Source organism: Oncorhynchus nerka, linkage group LG10 (genome assembly GCF_034236695.1).
Source record: "Oncorhynchus nerka isolate Pitt River linkage group LG10, Oner_Uvic_2.0, whole genome shotgun sequence".
NCBI classification, from domain to species: domain Eukaryota; kingdom Metazoa; phylum Chordata; class Actinopteri; order Salmoniformes; family Salmonidae; genus Oncorhynchus; species Oncorhynchus nerka.
In genome coordinates this window covers 91,249,608-91,268,037 of record NC_088405.1, presented here as the reverse complement: position 1 = coordinate 91,268,037, position 18,430 = coordinate 91,249,608, and the positions used below count along the sequence as shown (strand labels likewise).

The 18,430-nt window shown below is 46.9% G+C and overlaps 1 protein-coding gene and 1 pseudogene across 1 annotated transcript in view; both read right to left on the bottom strand.

Annotated features, from left to right (window-relative positions):
• Positions 1-385, bottom strand: part of afap1l1b (actin filament associated protein 1-like 1b) — a 43,631-nt gene extending 43,246 nt beyond the window's left edge. The window contains exon 1 of the mRNA XM_029646519.2: positions 249-385. Within this exon, the coding sequence (XP_029502379.1) occupies positions 249-306 (58 nt within the window). The 5' untranslated portion in view covers positions 307-385. The remainder of the gene's footprint in view (positions 1-248) is intronic.
• A 132-nt stretch (positions 386-517) lies between these two features.
• LOC115117996 (actin-binding LIM protein 3-like) overlaps positions 518-18,430 on the bottom strand; it is a 183,982-nt pseudogene continuing 166,069 nt past the window's right edge.

The following is an 18,430-nucleotide window of genomic DNA, read 5'->3' as shown; positions in this document are numbered from 1 at the left end:
TGATCCGATTTAACTTTACTGCGATATGATCCGATTGAACTTTTCTGCGATATGATCCGATTGAACTTTTCTGCGATATGATCCAACTCCTCAATTAATCAACAATAGAGGCATCAACCCCGATATGTCAGTCACAGAGATGGGTAGAGAGAGATATGTCCAAACTTTCCTTCAATAGTTGACTAACACTTCAACAGTTTTCGCTATTCATTTCATGCCATTGCGTTAGAAATAGGACAGTTACTTACAGTTAACACTACTGGTATCCATGTGTGTTTTCCAATCCGCTTCTTCTTTGACGTTCATTTATTTTGAACAAGTTTGCGCAGCAGTAGGCTACACGACGTGGACCCATGTGTGGCGTAAGTGACACACAGAAATGAGTCAGTCACAGACGCGAGTTTACCTCATCTGCTCGCTCTCACAGGGTCCTAGCGCTAGTTTAAAATACATCTTAACTGGCTACTGTGCTACACACGATGACATCACCTTAGTACAATCAACACAGACAAATATCCACATGTAGACTGCTTTCATTTAAATCAAATATGTACATCATTTGTTGAGCAGTAGTTCTGACATTGAAATAAATCATATGCAGATTGCTTTGTACAGTTACAAAATGAAAACATACATTTAAAAGTCTCCCAAACCTTTTATAATGGATATGATTCAAAAATGAGATTGTGAATTCTGGAAGTACTGTATATGTACATTATTGACCAGTATTGCTGTTGGTATTGTAAATATCTATGATAACTTGCGACTCTCACACACACACACACACACACACACACACACACACACACACACACCTTTAAAACAAACAGCCATTACAAAGATGACAGTAAGAGTTATTTACACTAAATGACTGCTGCTAGTCAGTATGACTAATATGAGTCTGATAAAGGCAGTGCTGTATACACTAACAATCAGAACTATCTCTTCCTATGACGCACAACCTCATACCAGACCATTCAAATACAACTGAAAGAAAAAGGACAGCTTTGCATGTAGGCTACCAATAATATTGTATGATCTATTGGATAACTAGGAGTCACCACCTCAAAACCCAGTAGGAGATAACTAGGGGTCACCTCTTCAAAACCCAACAGGAGATAACTAGGAGTCACCTCTTCAAAACCCAACAGGAGATAACTAGGGGTCACCTCTTCAAAACCCAACAGGAGATAACTAGGGGTCACCTCTTCAAAACCCAACAGGAGATAACTAGGGGTCACCTCTTCAAAACCCAACAGGAGATAACTAGGGGTCAACTCTTCAAAACCCAACAGGAGATAACTAGGGGTTACCTCTTCAAAACCCAACAGGAGATAACTAGGGGTCACCTCTTCAAAACCCAACAGGAGATAACTAGGGGTCACCTCTTCAAAACCCAACAGGAGATAACTAGGGGTCACCTCTTCAAAACCCAACAGGAGATAACTAGGGGTCACCTCTTCAAAACCCAACAGGAGATAACTAGGGGTCACCTCTTCAAAACCCAACAGGAGATAACTAGGAGTCACCTCTTCAAAACCCAACAGGAGATAACTAGGGGTCACCTCTTCAAAACCCAACAGGATAATGTTTTGTTTTACTGTATGCACACTATAGTGTATTCTTTAGCAACCAGTAATCATTTCACCCCCTAAGTTGATTTAGATCGCACTGTATGAAACAAAAACAAAAACAAATTATATCAGGACCCTGGTTGTCATTTGGACTGGTATCCACATAGACCAATCAGGACAATTCCATCAAATCAATTCCACTTCAACATCCACAAAATTCCCTCACCTCCATTCCTTCCCGTCTCACCTCGATTCCTTTCCTTCTCACCTCGATTCATTCCCTCCTCACCTTGGTATTGTTCAAGGAAGAGTTCATTCAATCCCTTTCAATTGTAATCTAATTCAGATCCATTCCTCTATTTCATCTCTAATCCAGACTTCTGGTCTCCGATCCCTTCAATCCACTTTCCTCCACAGGCAGATTCCATCTAATTAATGTATATCTCTATTCATTATCTCGATTGACCGCTCTAACAATGGAAATACATGTCCTCAAAGACAGACAGCAGGTGGGAGTAGGAGAGATCAGGTGGGACCATTCTAGCCAATGAGAGGGCAGATACGTGTGCGAACAAGAGGCCATAGTGATAGATGGACTCATCTTTGTATTTGTGCCATTATAGTGTCTGTGACAGCCTAAAAGGCGCTGCCCATGCTATCTTCATTTTAAAGTAGTACATTTTCTTTTTCTTTTAAAATTTGGAGCTATTAATATTTTAAATGATTGTTCCATGTACATTGTGTAATTTACTGATGGTCCTTAACTAGCCCCATAGGGATTTCAAATGTCAAACCACATTGAAATAAACCCAACTCAAGGAAAACTGTTAGGGTACCCTTCATTCCGTGACATAACATTTTTTCTATTATCTCGCAAATCTCTGATTTTAGATGAGACTGACTTTATGACCAAAACTATCCTATTCACACTTTGTAGTCAATTTTAACACTTGAATCAATGAATCAATGATATCGATGTCACATAGGCTGTTTTCAAAAAGAGAAGTTGCTTTTTAGGGACAGTCGCTCTTTAAGCATGTTGCTATCTAAAACAAAACAACACAAGCAAACAAACTAATTGGTTCTTAATATAGTTGTATTACTTTGGTTTTTCAGTAAACACACAATGATCCACACATTTTCTTAAACCGTACTACCACAATACATCGATCTAGCCTTTCACTCTTCACTCCGTGGGGGACCCTTGCTCTATTAACAAATACAACGTTTTAGTCTCAATGTAAAACATAAATAAATAAAAGTCTGAATGAAACAATATATTTAGAGTAAAGAAAGCAAGGACAGAGTTAATCTGGTAGAACGTTCTGTTTGGACAGTTTGCTGGTGTTCTCTTTCCTGCTTGATCATAAAGATAATGTCTCAGAGCTCTCCAAACCTGCAACCTGAAAAGGGTTCAAATCTGCTATAACCTCATGACATGACAGCCATTGAACTATAGTTAAACTCCCCCTAATAAAGCAAACACATAATGCTGAAAGCATAGGCAGAACTAGCCTGGTCTAGTTCTCCCACAAACAGCCATGGCTCAGGGGGAGGAGCCTGTTACTCCTCTTTCTCCAGGGATATATTATTGATGTATAGACTCAGGCTGACTGGATGTCTCTGGCCCACAGGATGTCCTGGAACAACAGAACTTTATCATTACAACTCATTCTATTTCTATGGCTAGAACCCAAGCTGGTTTTAGTTCGGGTTCTGCTGTGACTCTGACCTGATGGATCGAGGACTACCCAGACGGGTTATTATGGCTCTCAGTGAGGACTCAGGCCCCTCTAACGTTAAGCCCAGCAGGCTGCTATACTGAACTTCTACAGTCTGATCCTTTCAGAACAGTCGGACTTGTTTCTTGAGCTCGTTTCTCTTCCACAGTGCCAGCCGGTCAAAATCAGGCATAGTCATCCTAAACACCCGGTAGAAGTCCTCAGGAGACAGGTGGCGCTGGCAAAGAGAGATTACACAAAGGTTAGTGTTGTTGCAGACATTGTCATAACCAACTCAGAAATGGAAATACAATTGACTTACTATATAGCATGTGCAGTGAGAGGTGTTCATTACTTGCATGTTAACAAACCTGAGAGAAACTCACCTCTAGCCTGGCTCTGTCCACGTCGTTGGGGGGCTGGTTCTGCCTCCTTATGGTGACCACCAACACATCATATGGGTAGATCTGAGGGAGGAATGGTTATGAGGAAAACATGACATTATTTTAGATTTTCACACCATACATAAACTATGCAATGCTGGCCATCCTATTGTCAACGAATCACAGATGTTTGCCTGGGTCATACATTCACCTGCACTTCCTCTGACAACAATCACACTTCCTGGTTCTGACCTGAGGTTAATAGTAAAGGTAAGATAGGATGGACACTAGTTGACTGTTCAGTCGGGACAACGTTCTCCATATCTCTCTCGGAATGGCTTTGAACCTCCTTCCCTGTCCAGACCTAATTTCCAGGTGAGTGGACCTGGGGTGAACCCGTCTCCTGAGAGGAGCAGAGGAGACTCTTATCTCTGTGACACCATGGACGAGGTCAATTCCTGTAGTAGGAAGTGTCCCGCCAGCCCAGACTTCCTCATAGAGACATAGGGAGAATCTCAATTGCATACAGCAGGTAGCCTAGCGGTTAGAGTGTTGGTCCAGGAACCGAAAGGATTCTGTTTTGAATAAAGGAGCTGTAAAGGTGAAAAATCAAATGTGTTCTTAAGCAAGGCACTTCGTCATAATTTACTCCAGGGGTGCCGTACTATTATGGCTGACCCTGTAAAACAACACAATTCACTGCAACAATTTGGTATACGGTTCCTCAATATCCTATTCTAGTGTTCTCTACTAGTGTTCTCATCAAGTGGTTTCTACTAGTGGTCTCTTCTAGTGTTCTCTACTAGTGTTCTCTACCAGTGTCCTCTTCTAGTGTTCTCTATTAGTGTTCTCTACTAGTGTTCTTTAGTAGTGTTCTATAGTAGTGTTCTCTACTAGTGTTCTCTTCTAGTGTTCTCTACTAGTGTTCACTACTAGTGTCCTCTTCTAGTGTTCTCTACTAGTGTTCTCTTCTAGTGTTCTCTACTAGTGTTCACTACTAGTGTTCTCTACAGCCAGCTTACATTTGGTTCAGTGATAGTCAGTTTGTTCATTAATTTGCGTAACATCTTACTTTGTATTCTGTAGAAAAAGAGAAAAAAAAGAGCTTATCACCACATTTATTCATATTCTCATTGGTTCTGTAATTTGTAAGTGCAATTATTGAAAGGTAAAGCCACGATTGCTTACCTCGGATTCCCCAGTTAACTGCACTGCTGCTGTCGTACTGGAAATAATCTGCACTCTGGGGTTGAAAGAGACAGATGACAAGAATAATTATTTTAGAGATACAAAAAAGTTATTGGTCTTTACTCTTGCTACGGGCTGGTTTGGGTCCACACAGGATCCATTTACAACACCCACATCCTGTGACCCCCCCCCAGCAGGGAACTCACCCTGTGCAGTCCGTTCCTGCCATAGCCTGGCAACGAGGCTGACTTGGAGATGAAGGAGTCTGAAAGACAAGAAACACAAGCATCCCAGCCATTCAGCCTGGGACCTGACCCATACACTGCGTCCCAGCAGAACACCGCAGCACGACTCAGTAGAAACACTGTGAGGGATGGGCAAGTAGCAATCTCTAACCGATTGCAAATGCAAGGCGATATAAGAGACAGCAGGGGGCGCTAACAGCAAACACAATGGAGAAGCCCTCTGTGATTTTCATTTACAGGCAATGAAATTACAAAGAGATGTCAAAGCCTGGATCGAAAGTGATTATTCTGAAGAATATTATGTACTGGATATTGCATTATTACATTGTTTTACGAAAAAGTATGAAAATGTGTTCCGGACAAGAGCGTCTGCTAAATGAATAAAATGTAAGAATGCCCCCCTCTACGATGCAACATGCACACTTTATAATCCTTGTGTAAACAATCATTAGGATAATTGATCTCAGGCTCTTGAAATGGCATTTGTTATCAATGTAATGACCATTGTCCCAGACAGAGAACAATCACAGGGTCAAAGAGAAATGACTCAATCAATGTCAGTGGTGTAAAGTACTTAAGTAAAAATACTTGAATGTACTGCTTAAGTCGTTTTTTGGGGGTATTTGTAATTTACTTTACTGTTGATATTTTTGACAACTTCTGCTTTTACTTCACTACATTCCTAAAGAAAATTATGTTCTTCTTACTCCATACATTTTCCCTGACACCCAAAAGTACTCGTTACATGTTGAATGCTTAGCAGGACATAAACATGGTCTAATTCACACACTTATCAAGAGAACATCCCTGGTCATCCCTACTGCCTCAGATCTGGCCGACTCACTAAAACACATGCTTCGTATGTAAATTATGTCTGAGTGTTGGAGCTTGCCTCTGGCTATCAGAAAATAAACTTTCAAAAACAAGAAAATGGAGCCGTCTGTTTTGCTTAATATAAGGAATTTGAAACAATTTATACTTTATACTTTTAATACTTAGGTATATTTTTGCAATTACATTTACTTTTGATACTTAAGTATATTTCAATCCAATACTACTCAAGTAGTATTTTACTGAGTGACTTTTAACTTTTACTTGAGTCATTTTCTATTAAGGTTTCTTTATTTTACCTCAAGTGTGACAGTTGGGTACTTTTCCACCACTGGTCAACATCAGACGAGAGACATTTTTTATTTCACCTTTATTTAACCAGGTAGGCTAGTTGAGAACAAGTTCTCATTTGCAACTGCGAGCTGGCATAGCTGTGAACCATAGCTGAAGAGCCCATGTTGACTCCCTCCTGCATACCGAAGGGATAATCAACAAGGGGCTATGTGTTCTGTGGAAGGTGTGCCATGACACGCTAGTGGAATGGCACTAACTTTACAAAAAGTGTTGCATTATTTTCCAGAGAACGCCCCCGAGTTGATTATCCTGCTTATATTACAGCTATAACACATTTTGCCGCTAGAAATGTATTAATTTAGCGGTAGAAATGTGACAACATCCACTGAAGTAGCTAGCACGTTTACTGAAGTAGATAGAACGTTTACTGAAGTAGCTAGCACGTTTACTGAAGTAGATAGCAGGTTTACCGAAGTAGCTAGCACGTTTACTGAAGTAGATAGCAGGTTTACTGAAGTAGCTAGCAAGTTTACTGAAGTAGCTAGTGTAACAGTATAACTTTAGACCGTCCCTTCGCCCATACCCGGGCGCGAACCAGGGACCCTCTGCACATCAACAACAGTCACCGAGGAAGCACCGTTACCCATCGCTCCACAAAAGCCGCCGCCCTTGCAGAGCAAGGGGAACCACTACTTCAAGGTCTCAGAGCAAGTGACGTCATCGATTGAAACGCTATTTAGCGCGCACCACCGCTAACTAGCTAGCCGTTTCACATCCGTTACACTAGCACGTTTACTGAAGTAGATAGCAAGTTTACCGAAGTAGCTAGCACGTTGCACGTTTACTGAAGTAGATTGCAAGTTTACTGAAGTAGATTGCAAGTTTACTGAAGTAGATAGCGAATTTACTGAAGTAGCTAGCAAGTTTACTGAAGTAGCTAGCAGGTTTACTGAAGTAGATTGCAAGTTTACTGAAGTAGATAGCACGTTTACTGAAGTAGATAGAACGTTTACGGAAGTAGATAGCAAGTTTACTGAAGTAGCTAGCATGTTTACTGAAGTAGATAGCATGTTTACTGAAGTAGATAGCATGTTTACTGAAGTAGATAGCATGTTTACTGAAGTAGATAGAACGTTTACTGAAGTAGCTAGCAGGTTTACTGAAGTAGATTGCAAGTTTACTGAAGTAGATTGCAAGTTTACTGAAGTAGATAGTGAGCTACAGCTACATCATAGAACATGTAAAAAGGAACTTCATAGCCATTTAATTATACCGTGAATTATAGGAAAATAATGCATGCTCTAGAATGCCCTTCAAGCCAATCAGAAACAAGTATTCAACAATGCCATGGTATAAACTGATGTAACTGTACTACTGTCCCCCGTGATGACCCTGTGATGACCCTGTCTATAGACAGACAATATACAGTAGGGCACTGATGCACCTCACTCACCACTGTCTGTACTGTAGTGGGATCTGGTGGGAGCTGAAAAGAGAGAGAGAGAGAGAGAGAGAGAGAGAGAGAGAGAGAGAGAGAGAGTGAAAAAGAGAGAATGAAAAAGAGAGACACATAGTTAGATACAGCCTCTGCCTGTACAAATGCACGGTTAAGTGTTCTCATCTGGTCTCATAAAGCTCCTATAATGGTTTCTCACCAGAGCCTTGAAACTAAAGACCTTCCTGATACAATCAGTCTTGAATCCAGGGTCATGACAATGATGAAAGATACCAAACACACAGCAGCTGTGGTTCACAAGTTTTAGTGAAGCTGTAGGGTACTTTACAACACGGATGATGGAGCGAAGGAAGAAGTCTACAGGGACATTAGATAACACTGTTTGTCTTAGTGAGGCGTAAGACGTATAACAAAGACGAACAAGAGATATACAACAACGAGAACTGAAATGACAGTAGGTTAAGTGCATCTTAAACAAGACATCTCAGTCTTCCGACTAGTTCTGACTACGACTGTGATATGCGGTTGTCTCACCTAGCTATCTGAAGACGAATTCACTGACCGTAACTCGCTCTGGATTGGAGCATCTGCTAAATGACAAAAAATGTCAACGTAGATGTGTCACGCCCTGGTCTTAGTATTCTGTGTTCTCTTTATTATGTTGGTTAGGCCAGGGTGTGACATGGGTGATTTATGTGGTGTGTTTTGTCTAGGGGTTTTGTAGTTTATGGGATTGTGTTCAGTTAAGTATTCTAGGTAAGTCTATGGTTGCCTAGAGTGGTTCTCAATCAGAGGCAGGTGTTTATCGTTGTCTCTGATTGGGAACCATATTTAGGCAGCCATATTCTTTAGGTCTCTTGTGGGTGATTGTTCCTGTCTCTGTGTTTTACACCAGTTTGGACTGTTTTCGGTTTTCTTATTGTGTATTATACATTGTTCAAGTTATCATCTTTATTAAAGATGTTTATAAATAACCACGCTGCATTTTGGTCCTCCGATCCTTCTCGCCTCTCCTCTTCAGATGAAGAGGAGGACGTCCGTGACAGAATCACCCACCAACCAAGGACCAAGCTGCGTGGTAACAGACGGCAACAGCAGCAGCAGCAGCAACAACAGCGGCCAGCCTCACAGGACTCCGGGACATGGGAGGAGATACTGAACGGAGAGGGACCCTGGGCACAGGCTGGGGAATATCGTCGCCCCAAAGCAGAGCTGGAGGCAACGAAAGCTGAGCGGCGGCGATATGAGGAGGCAGCACGGCAGCGCGACAGGTACGAGAGGCAGCCCCCCCCAAAATTGGGGGCACACGAGGTGTGGGGCTAAGCCAGGTAGCAGACCTGAGCTCACTCCTCGTGCTTGTTATAAGCAGCGCGTTACTGGTCAGGCACCGTGTTATGCGGTTAAGCGCACGGTGTCGCCAGTACGTGCCCATAGCCCGGTGCGCTATAGGGCAGCCCCCCCGAGAGTGTCATGCGAGTGCGGGCATCGAGCCAGGGCGTATGGTGCCTGCTCAGCGGGTCTGGTCGCTGGTACGCAGTTTTGGTCCAGGGCATCCTGTGCCGGCTCTGCGTGCTGTGTCTCCGGGGCGCTGGGAGGGTGCAGTGCGTCCTATGCCTGCGCTCCGCTCATGCCGGGCAAATGTGGGAGTGGAGCCTAAGGGAGAGGTGCGCGTAGTAGGCACTAGATCTCCCGTGCTTACCCACAGCCCGGTTCAACCTGTGCCTGCACTCTGGAGGGTCCGGGCTAGAGTAGTGATCCAGCCTGGGGGAGTGGTGCCAAGGCTGAGCACCAGAGCTCCAGTGCTCCCCCACAGCCCGGTCCTTTAGGTGCCTCCTCCTAACACCAGGCCTCCACGAGGTCTCCCCAGCCTGGTGGGTCCTGTGGCACCATGCTGTCTCTGTCTCCTCCCTACAGGTGTTCCCGCCCGGCGCCGCCAGAGTCTCCCGCCCGCCCGGCGCCGCCAGTCAGCATGGAGCAGCCAGAGCCGCCAGTCAGTGACAAGATGAATAACCGTTGCATCAACATACAGATGGCCTTCTGCTCTAACAGCTGCTCTCCCCACAGCATGTGTCTGTATATCAAAGTCCAAAATAGCCCCCTATTCCTCATATAGCGCCATGTGACCTGTGACCTCACAATATAGGGAAACGGGTGCCGTTTTGGGATGGACCCCCAGCGGTCAGGTTAAACACCCAGATCAATGGCTCCTTCAGAAAGCTTTCATGTGCATCACATCAGTCAATGTGTCTGGCTGGTGCTGGTCCTGGTCCTGGTCCAGGTCCTGTTCTCACTTTCCCCAAAGACACAACATCCATGAAACATGGCGGAAGCTTTAATGAGTCAACAATAAAACAGGCAGAGGGACATGCAGGAGGTGGCTACAACTGGAGTGGAGCTGTGGGGGAAGTCGTATGTACGCCCTACATAATACACATTCTCTCTCTCTCTCTCTCTCTCTCTCGTTTCCCCACCTTAACATGCAAACAGGCACTTAATGTGATGAGTACGGAGGAGGATCAATGTAAGTGTACACATCCTCCATCAGAGCAGTCTGAAACACATGACTAGTCTCAGCTCTATGAGGCTGTGGACTGATTGACAGACAGTATCTATCTCCAGCAATAAATAATTTCCTTCTTCTCTGCTCTCTGCTCTACTCTCCTCTCTGCTCTACTCTCTGCTCTATTCTCTGCTCTAAACTCTACTCTCTGCCCTACTATCTGCTCTGCTCTCTGCTCTGCTCTCTACTCCCTGCTCTCTACTCTCTGCTCCCTGCCCTGCTCTACTCTCTGCTCTCTGCCCTACTCTCTGCTCCTTGCTCTACTCTCTGCCATACTCTCTGTTCTGCTCTCTGCTCTACTCTCTGCCCTACTCTCTGCTCTCTACTCTGCTCTACTCTGCTCTCTGCCCTACTCTCTACTCTGCTCTACTCTCTGCTCCCTGCTCTACTCTCTGCCCTACTCTCTGCTCTACTCTCTGCTCTGCTCCCTGCTCTACTCTCTGCTCTACACTCTGCTCTACTCTCTGCTCTACACTCTGCTCTACTCTCTGCTCTGCTCTACTCTCTGCTCTACTCTCTACTCTGCTCCTTGCTCTACTCTCTGCTCCATGCTCTAATATCTGCTCTCTGCTCTACTCTGCTCTACTCTCTACTCTCTGCTCTCTGCTCCCTGCCCTACTCTCTGCTCTACTCTCTGCTCTATGCTCTCTGCTCCCTGCTCTGCTCCCTGCTCTCTGCTCTACTCTCTGCTCTATGCTCTGCTCCCTGCTCTACTCTCTGCTCTACTCTCTGCTCTATACTCTCTGCTCCTTGCTCTACTCTTTGCTCTCTGCCCTACTCTCTGCTCTATTCTCTGCTCTACTCTCTGCTCCCTGCTCTGCTCCCTGCTCTACTCTCTGCTCCCTTCTCCACTCTCTGCCTGCCTGTGTGTTATCATTAGAGATAAGACATGATAAACTGCCATGATCGCTAATCAGGTTCAGTTGGTCACAATGTATCAGTTTAATCAGGGAGAGGGGGGTGAAGGTCAATGTTGTGTGTGTGTGTGTGTGTTGGGATGCACAGCATTGTGCATGTCTTGCTATGTACATAATGTTAGGTTACTTCCGTGTTTATGTGCAGCAAATGCTTGAAGCATGGTTTTTGTGTGTGGTTGGGTGGGTTCCACATTCTACTGCTCTGCCCCCCACTGTGCTGCCAGTTTAGAGGGGGTCTGGGATATCCCCCACTGTGCTGCCAGTGTAGAGGGGGTCTGGGATATCCCCCACTGTGCTGCCAGTTTAGAGGGGGTCTGGGATATCCCCCACTGTGCTGCCAGTTTAGAGGGGGTCTGAGATATCCCCCACTGTGCTGCCAGTTTAGAGGGGGTCTGGGATATCCCCCACTGTGCTGCCAGGGTAGAGGGGGTCTGGGATATCCCCCACTGTGCTGCCAGTTTAGAGGGGGTCTGGGATATCCCCCACTGTGCTGCCAGTTTAGAGGGGGTCTGGGTTATCCCTCACTGTGCTGCCAGTTTAGAGGGGGTCTGGGATCCCCCACTGGGTTATCCCCACTGTGCTGCCACTGTGCTGCCAGTGTAGAGGGGGTCTGGGATATCCCCCACTGTGCTGCCAGTGTAGAGGGGGTCTGGGATATCCCCTGCCTGTGCTGCCAGTGTAGAGGGGGTCTGGGATATCCCCCACTGTGCTGCCAGTGTAGAGGGGGTCTGGGATATCCCCCACTGTGCTGCCAGTGTAGAGGGGGTCTGGGATATCCCCCACTGTGCTGCCAGTGTAGAGGGGGTGTAGTGCTGCCAGGGGAGGGGTCTGGGATATCCCCCACTGCGCTGCCAGTGTAGAGGGGGTGTAGAGGGGGTCTGGGATATCCCCCACTGTGCTGCCAGTGTAGAGGGGGTCTGGGATATCCCCACTGTGCTGCCAGTGTAGAGGGGGTGTAGTGCTGCCAGGGGGGGGTCTGGGATATCCCCACTGTGCTGCCAGTGAGGGGGTGTAGAGGGGGTCTGGGATATCCCCCACTGCGCTGCCAGTGTAGAGGGGGTGTAGAGGGGGTCTGGGATATCCCCCACTGTGCTGCCAGTGTAGAGGGGGTGTAGAGGGGGGTCTGGGATATCCCCCACTGGGAGTATCCCCACTGTGCTGCCAGTGTAGAGGGGGTCTGGGATATCCCCACTGTGCTGCCAGGGGGGGTCTGGGATATCCCCACTGTGCTGCCAGTGTAGAGGGGTCTGGGATGTGCTGCCAGTGTAGAGGGGGTCTGGGATATCCCCACTGTGCTGCCAGTGTAGAGGGGGTGTAGAGGGGGGGGTCTGGGATATCCCCACTGTGCTGCCAGTGTAGAGGGGGTCTGGGATATCCCCCACTGTCTGGGATATCCCCCACTGCGCTGCCAGTGTAGAGGGGGGGGGTGGGATATCCCCACTGTGCTGCCAGTGTAGGGGGGTCTGGGATATCCCCACTGTGCTGCCAGTGTAGAGGTGGTGTAGTGCTGCCAGTGGAGGGGGTCTGGGATATCCCCCACTGTGCTGCCAGTGTAGAGGGGGTGGTGTAGAGGGGGTCTGGGATATCCCCCACTGTGCTGCCAGTGTAGAGGTGGTGTAGAGGGGGTCTGGGATATCCCCCACTGTGCTGCCAGTGTAGAGGTGGTGTAGAGGGGGTCTGGGATATCCCCCACTGTGCTGCCAGTGTAGAGGTGGTGTAGAGGGGGTCTGGGATATCCCCCACTCCTATCTCAGCTGGAGCTGGGTGCTCTGTCTCTCCCTGGGTTCCCCTGACTAATCTATTAACAGTAGGAGAGGAAAGCACACAGGAACACCTGACAACACCCCCCCTCTCTCTCTTTCGTTCTCTTCTCCCCGTCAGTGTGTGATCCTCCAGTGTCTGGGTACAGAGACATTAATCATCACAGTCACAGGGATGGAAGCTCTGACCCCATATCAAGTCTGGCAACCCTGAGGGGGATCCCATATCGCAACAACATCCCTCTCACTTGAATTTCTACACCATCTGGCAACCCTGAGGGGGATCCCATATCGCAACAACATCCCTCTCACTTGAATTTATACACCATCTGGCAACCCTGAGGGGGATCTCATATCGATCCCACTTGAATTTAGACACCATCTGGCAACATCTCTCCCTCTCACTTGAATTTATACACCATCTGGCAACCCTGAGGGGGATCCCATATCGCAACAACATCCCTCTCACTTGAATTTATACACCATCTGGCAACCCTGAGGGGGATCCCATATCGCAACAACATCCCTCTCACTTGAATTTATACACCATCTGGCAACCCTCACCATCTGGCAAGGGGGATCTCAAAACAACATCCCTCTCATTTCACCATCTGGCAACCCTCACCATCTGGCAAGGTCTCAAAATATTTCAGCAATACGTAGCTACATACAGTATGTGATGGTACATAGATGGTTGATGTAAAGGCACAGCTCGGTGGTAGATTACATGGAGTGCGTCCCAAATGGGAACCTATTCACGACATAGTGCACTGGCCCTGGTCAAAAGTAGTGCACTATAACGGGAATAGGGATTCATCTGTAATACATCTGGATCGTCAAGACAGCGCTGAGTCATTATGGACCGGCTCCTCTTATAACAACATTTGTCAGTCAGTCAGCCCATCGGAGGCTGAGATTAAACTCATCCCTCATCTCTCTCTGTCTGTCTCAGACTCCTGACGCTCTACTCTCCTCTCACCTCCACACTGCTGCTGAGGAGCTAGCTCAGACAGACAGACAGACAGACAGACAGGCAGGCAGACAGACAGACAGGCAGGCAGGCAGGCAGGCAGGCAGGCAGCAGCTCAAAGTCCAGGAGAGATTTCCTGCAGCACTATTGGTCTTTGTGCAAGGTTTTATTTCTTAACCTTAAAGAACAAATTGTTATTTACAATGACGGCCTACCAAAAGGCAAAAGGCTTCCTGCGGGACGGGGGCTGGGATTACAAAATAAAAAATAAATACAATATAAATATAGGACGAAACACACATCCCAACAAGAGAGACAGCACAACACGACATAAAGACAGCACAGCAACACATGACAACACAGCATGGTAGCAACATAAGCAACACAACATGACAACAACATGGCAGCAACACAACATAAAGACAACAACATAGCAAGGCAGCAACACATGACAACACAGCATGGTAGCAACACAACATGGCAGCAACACAACATGACAACAACATGGCAGCAACACAACATGGTAGCAACACAGCATGGCAGCAACACAACATGGTAGCAACACAACATGACAACAACATGGCAGCAACAACATGGTAGCAGCACAACATGGTAGCAACACAGCATCACAACATGGCAGATGGTAGCAACACAACATGACAACAACATGGCAGCAACACAACATGGTAGCAGCACAACATGGTAGCAACACAAAACAGGGTATAAACATTATTGGGCACAGTCAACAGCACAAAGGGCAAGAAGGTAGAGACAACATCACGTGAAGCAGCCACAACTGTCAGTAAGAGTGTCCATGATTGCGTATTTGAATTAAGAGATGGAGATACAACTGTCCAGTTTGAGTGTTTGTTGCAGCTTGTTCCAGTCGCCAGCTGCAGCGAACTGAAAAGAGGAGCGACCCAGAGATGTGTGTTTTGGGGACCTTTAACTGGCAGAACGTGTTGAAGCAGCAGACACACAGTTCAGACACTCATCAGTACAACACAGGACATGCAACCAGAGGTCTCTTCACAGTCCCCAGGTCCAGAACAGAGGCTGGGAAACACACAGTTCAGACACTCATCAGTACAACACAGGACATGCAACCAGAGGTCTCTTCACAGTCCCCAGGTCCAGAACAGAGGCTGGGAAACACACAGTTCAGACACTCATCAGTACAACACAGGACATGCAACCAGAGGTCTCTTCACAGTCCCCAGGTCCAGAACAGAGGCTGGGAAACACACAGTTCAGACACTCATCAGTACAACACAGGACATGCAACCAGAGGTCTCTTCACAGTCCCCAGGTCCAGAACAGAGGCTGGGAAACACACAGTTCAGACACTCATCAGTACAACACAGGACATGCAACCAGAGGTCTCTTCACAGTCCCCAGGTCCAGAACAGAGGCTGGGAAACACACAGTTCAGACACTCATCAGTACAACACAGGACATGCAACCAGAGGTCTCTTCACAGTCCCCAGGTCCAGAACAGAGGCTGGGAAACACACAGTTCAGACACTCATCAGTACAACACAGGACATGCAACCAGAGGTCTCTTCACAGTCCCCAGGTCCAGAACAGAGGCTGGGAAACACACAGTTCAGACACTCATCAGTACAACACAGGACATGCAACCAGAGGTCTCTTCACAGTCCCCAGGTCCAGAACAGAGGCTGGGAAACACACAGTTCAGACACTCATCAGTACAACACAGGACATGCAACCAGAGGTCTCTTCACAGTCCCCAGGTCCAGAACAGAGGCTGGGAAACACACAGTTCAGACACTCATCAGTACAACACAGGACATGCAACCAGAGGTCTCTTCACAGTCCCCAGGTCCAGAACAGAGGCTGGGAAACACACAGTTCAGACACTCATCAGTACAACACAGGACATGCAACCAGAGGTCTCTTCACAGTCCCCAGGTCCAGAACAGAGGCTGGGAAACACACAGTTCAGACACTCATCAGTACAACACAGGACATGCAACCAGAGGTCTCTTCACAGTCCCCAGGTCCAGAACAGAGGCTGGGAAACACACAGTTCAGACACTCATCAGTACAACACAGGACATGCAACCAGAGGTCTCTTCACAGTCCCCAGGTCCAGAACAGAGGCTGGGAAACACACAGTTCAGACACTCATCAGTACAACACAGGACATGCAACCAGAGGTCTCTTCACAGTCCCCAGGTCCAGAACAGAGGCTGGGAAACACACAGTTCAGACACTCATCAGTACAACACAGGACATGCAACCAGAGGTCTCTTCACAGTCCCCAGGTCCAGAACAGAGGCTGGGAAACACACAGTTCAGACACTCATCAGTACAACACAGGACATGCAACCAGAGGTCTCTTCACAGTCCCCAGGTCCAGAACAGAGGCTGGGAAACACACAGTTCAGACACTCATCAGTACAACACAGGACATGCAACCAGAGGTCTCTTCACAGTCCCCAGGTCCAGAACAGAGGCTGGGAAACACACAGTTCAGACACTCATCAGTACAACACAGGACATGCAACCAGAGGTCTCTTCACAGTCCCCAGGTCCAGAACAGAGGCTGGGAAACACACAGTTCAGACACTCATCAGTACAACACAGGACATGCAACCAGAGGTCTCTTCACAGTCCCCAGGTCCAGAACAGAGGCTGGGAAACACACAGTTCAGACACTCATCAGTACAACACAGGACATGCAACCAGAGGTCTCTTCACAGTCCCCAGGTCCAGAACAGAGGCTGGGAAACACACAGTTCAGACACTCATCAGTACAACACAGGACATGCAACCAGAGGTCTCTTCACAGTCCCCAGGTCCAGAACAGAGGCTGGGAAACACACAGTTCAGACACTCATCAGTACAACACAGGACATGCAACCAGAGTGTCTCTTCACAGTCCGCAGGTCCAGAACAGAGGCTGGGAAACGCACAGGATTAAATAGAGCCATGACTACATAGAACTCTCTGGTAACCCAGGTAACATGACTACATAGAACTCTCTGGTAACCCAGGTAACATGACTACATAGAACTCTCTGGTAACCCAGGTAACATGACTACATAGAACTCTCTGGTAACCCAGGTAACATGACTACATGGAACTCTCTGGTAACCCAGGTAACATGACTACATGGAACTCTCTGGTAACCCAGGTAACATGACTACATGGAACTCTCTGGTAACCCAGGTAACATGACTACATGGAACTCTCTGGTAACCCAGGTAACATGACTACATGGAACTCTCTGGTAACCCAGGTAACATGACTACATGGAACTCTCTGGTAACCCAGGTAACATGACTACATAGAACTCTCTGGTAACCCAGGTAACATGACTACATGGAACTCTCTGGTAACCCAGGTAACATGACTACATAGAACTCTCTGGTAACCCAGGTAACATGACTACATAGAACTCTCTGGTAACCCAGGTAACTTAAGCTAGAAATAAAAACAGCTTAAGGCACGACAGGGACTGTGAAGAGACACACAGACATTTTGATATATTTTCTATTGTATTGTGCATTGTATAATTTATTGTATTATGTATGTGATGCGTGGGTTGGGGTACGACTGTGATATGTGGTTGTCTTGCCTGGCTATCTTAAGATGAAGGCACTAGCTGTGGATCTTTCTGGAAGGCAGCGTCTGCTGAACGGCTTGTATATTTATCTACAGTATGTATTGTATCTGTTGTGTTGTTTCCTGTTTGGACACTAGGAAGAGGAAGCGCTGCCTCAGCAGCAGGAGACTGGGGATCCTAATAAATACTATTTCTAGAACAGTAAGATGATCCATCCCGTCTCAATACTTGTGTCCGTGTGGATAAAAGGATGGACTGGGGTTTAGCACCAAGGATGGTGGTGAGATGTCTTACATCCGTTGACAGTGTTGCCGTAGCCCACATTGTGCAGGGCCTCTTTGCTGCCACTGCGGGAGTTGGTGCGGAGTTGGTGCGGGAGTTCCGTGCGCTGCTCCACGGGTCATTGTCATAGGAACCAGACCTGGCTTTCATCTCCTCCTTCAGAATCATACGGCCTATACCACCTTGGAGCTAGGGAAGAGAAGGAGAGGAGAGGAGGGGAGAGAGAGAGAGAGAGAGAGAGAGAGAGAGAGAGAGAGAGAGAGAGAGGGAGAGAATGAGAGGAGAGGGAGAGAAGGAGAGGAGAGAGAGAGAGATAGAGAGAGAAGGAGAGGAGAGAGAGAGAGAGAGAGAACGATACAGAACATGGAGAAGCAGGTGTAAGACAGACAGATGCAGGAGAGGAGAGAGAGAGAAATAGAGAGAGGGAGGAGGAAGAGAAGGAGAGAGAGAGAGAGAAAGAGTGAGGGAAGGAAAGAGAGTAGAGAGAGGAAATAGAGAGAGGGAGGGGGAAGAGAGAGAGATAAGTGAAAGAAGACAAAGAAAGAGAACACATGAGCATATGGCTTGAGCAGAGCAACAGGAATAATGTCTGGGGAAGAAGACTGTTTTGCCCTGTAGACAACATTCATTAAATATTTACAGCCATATCTTGCCAAA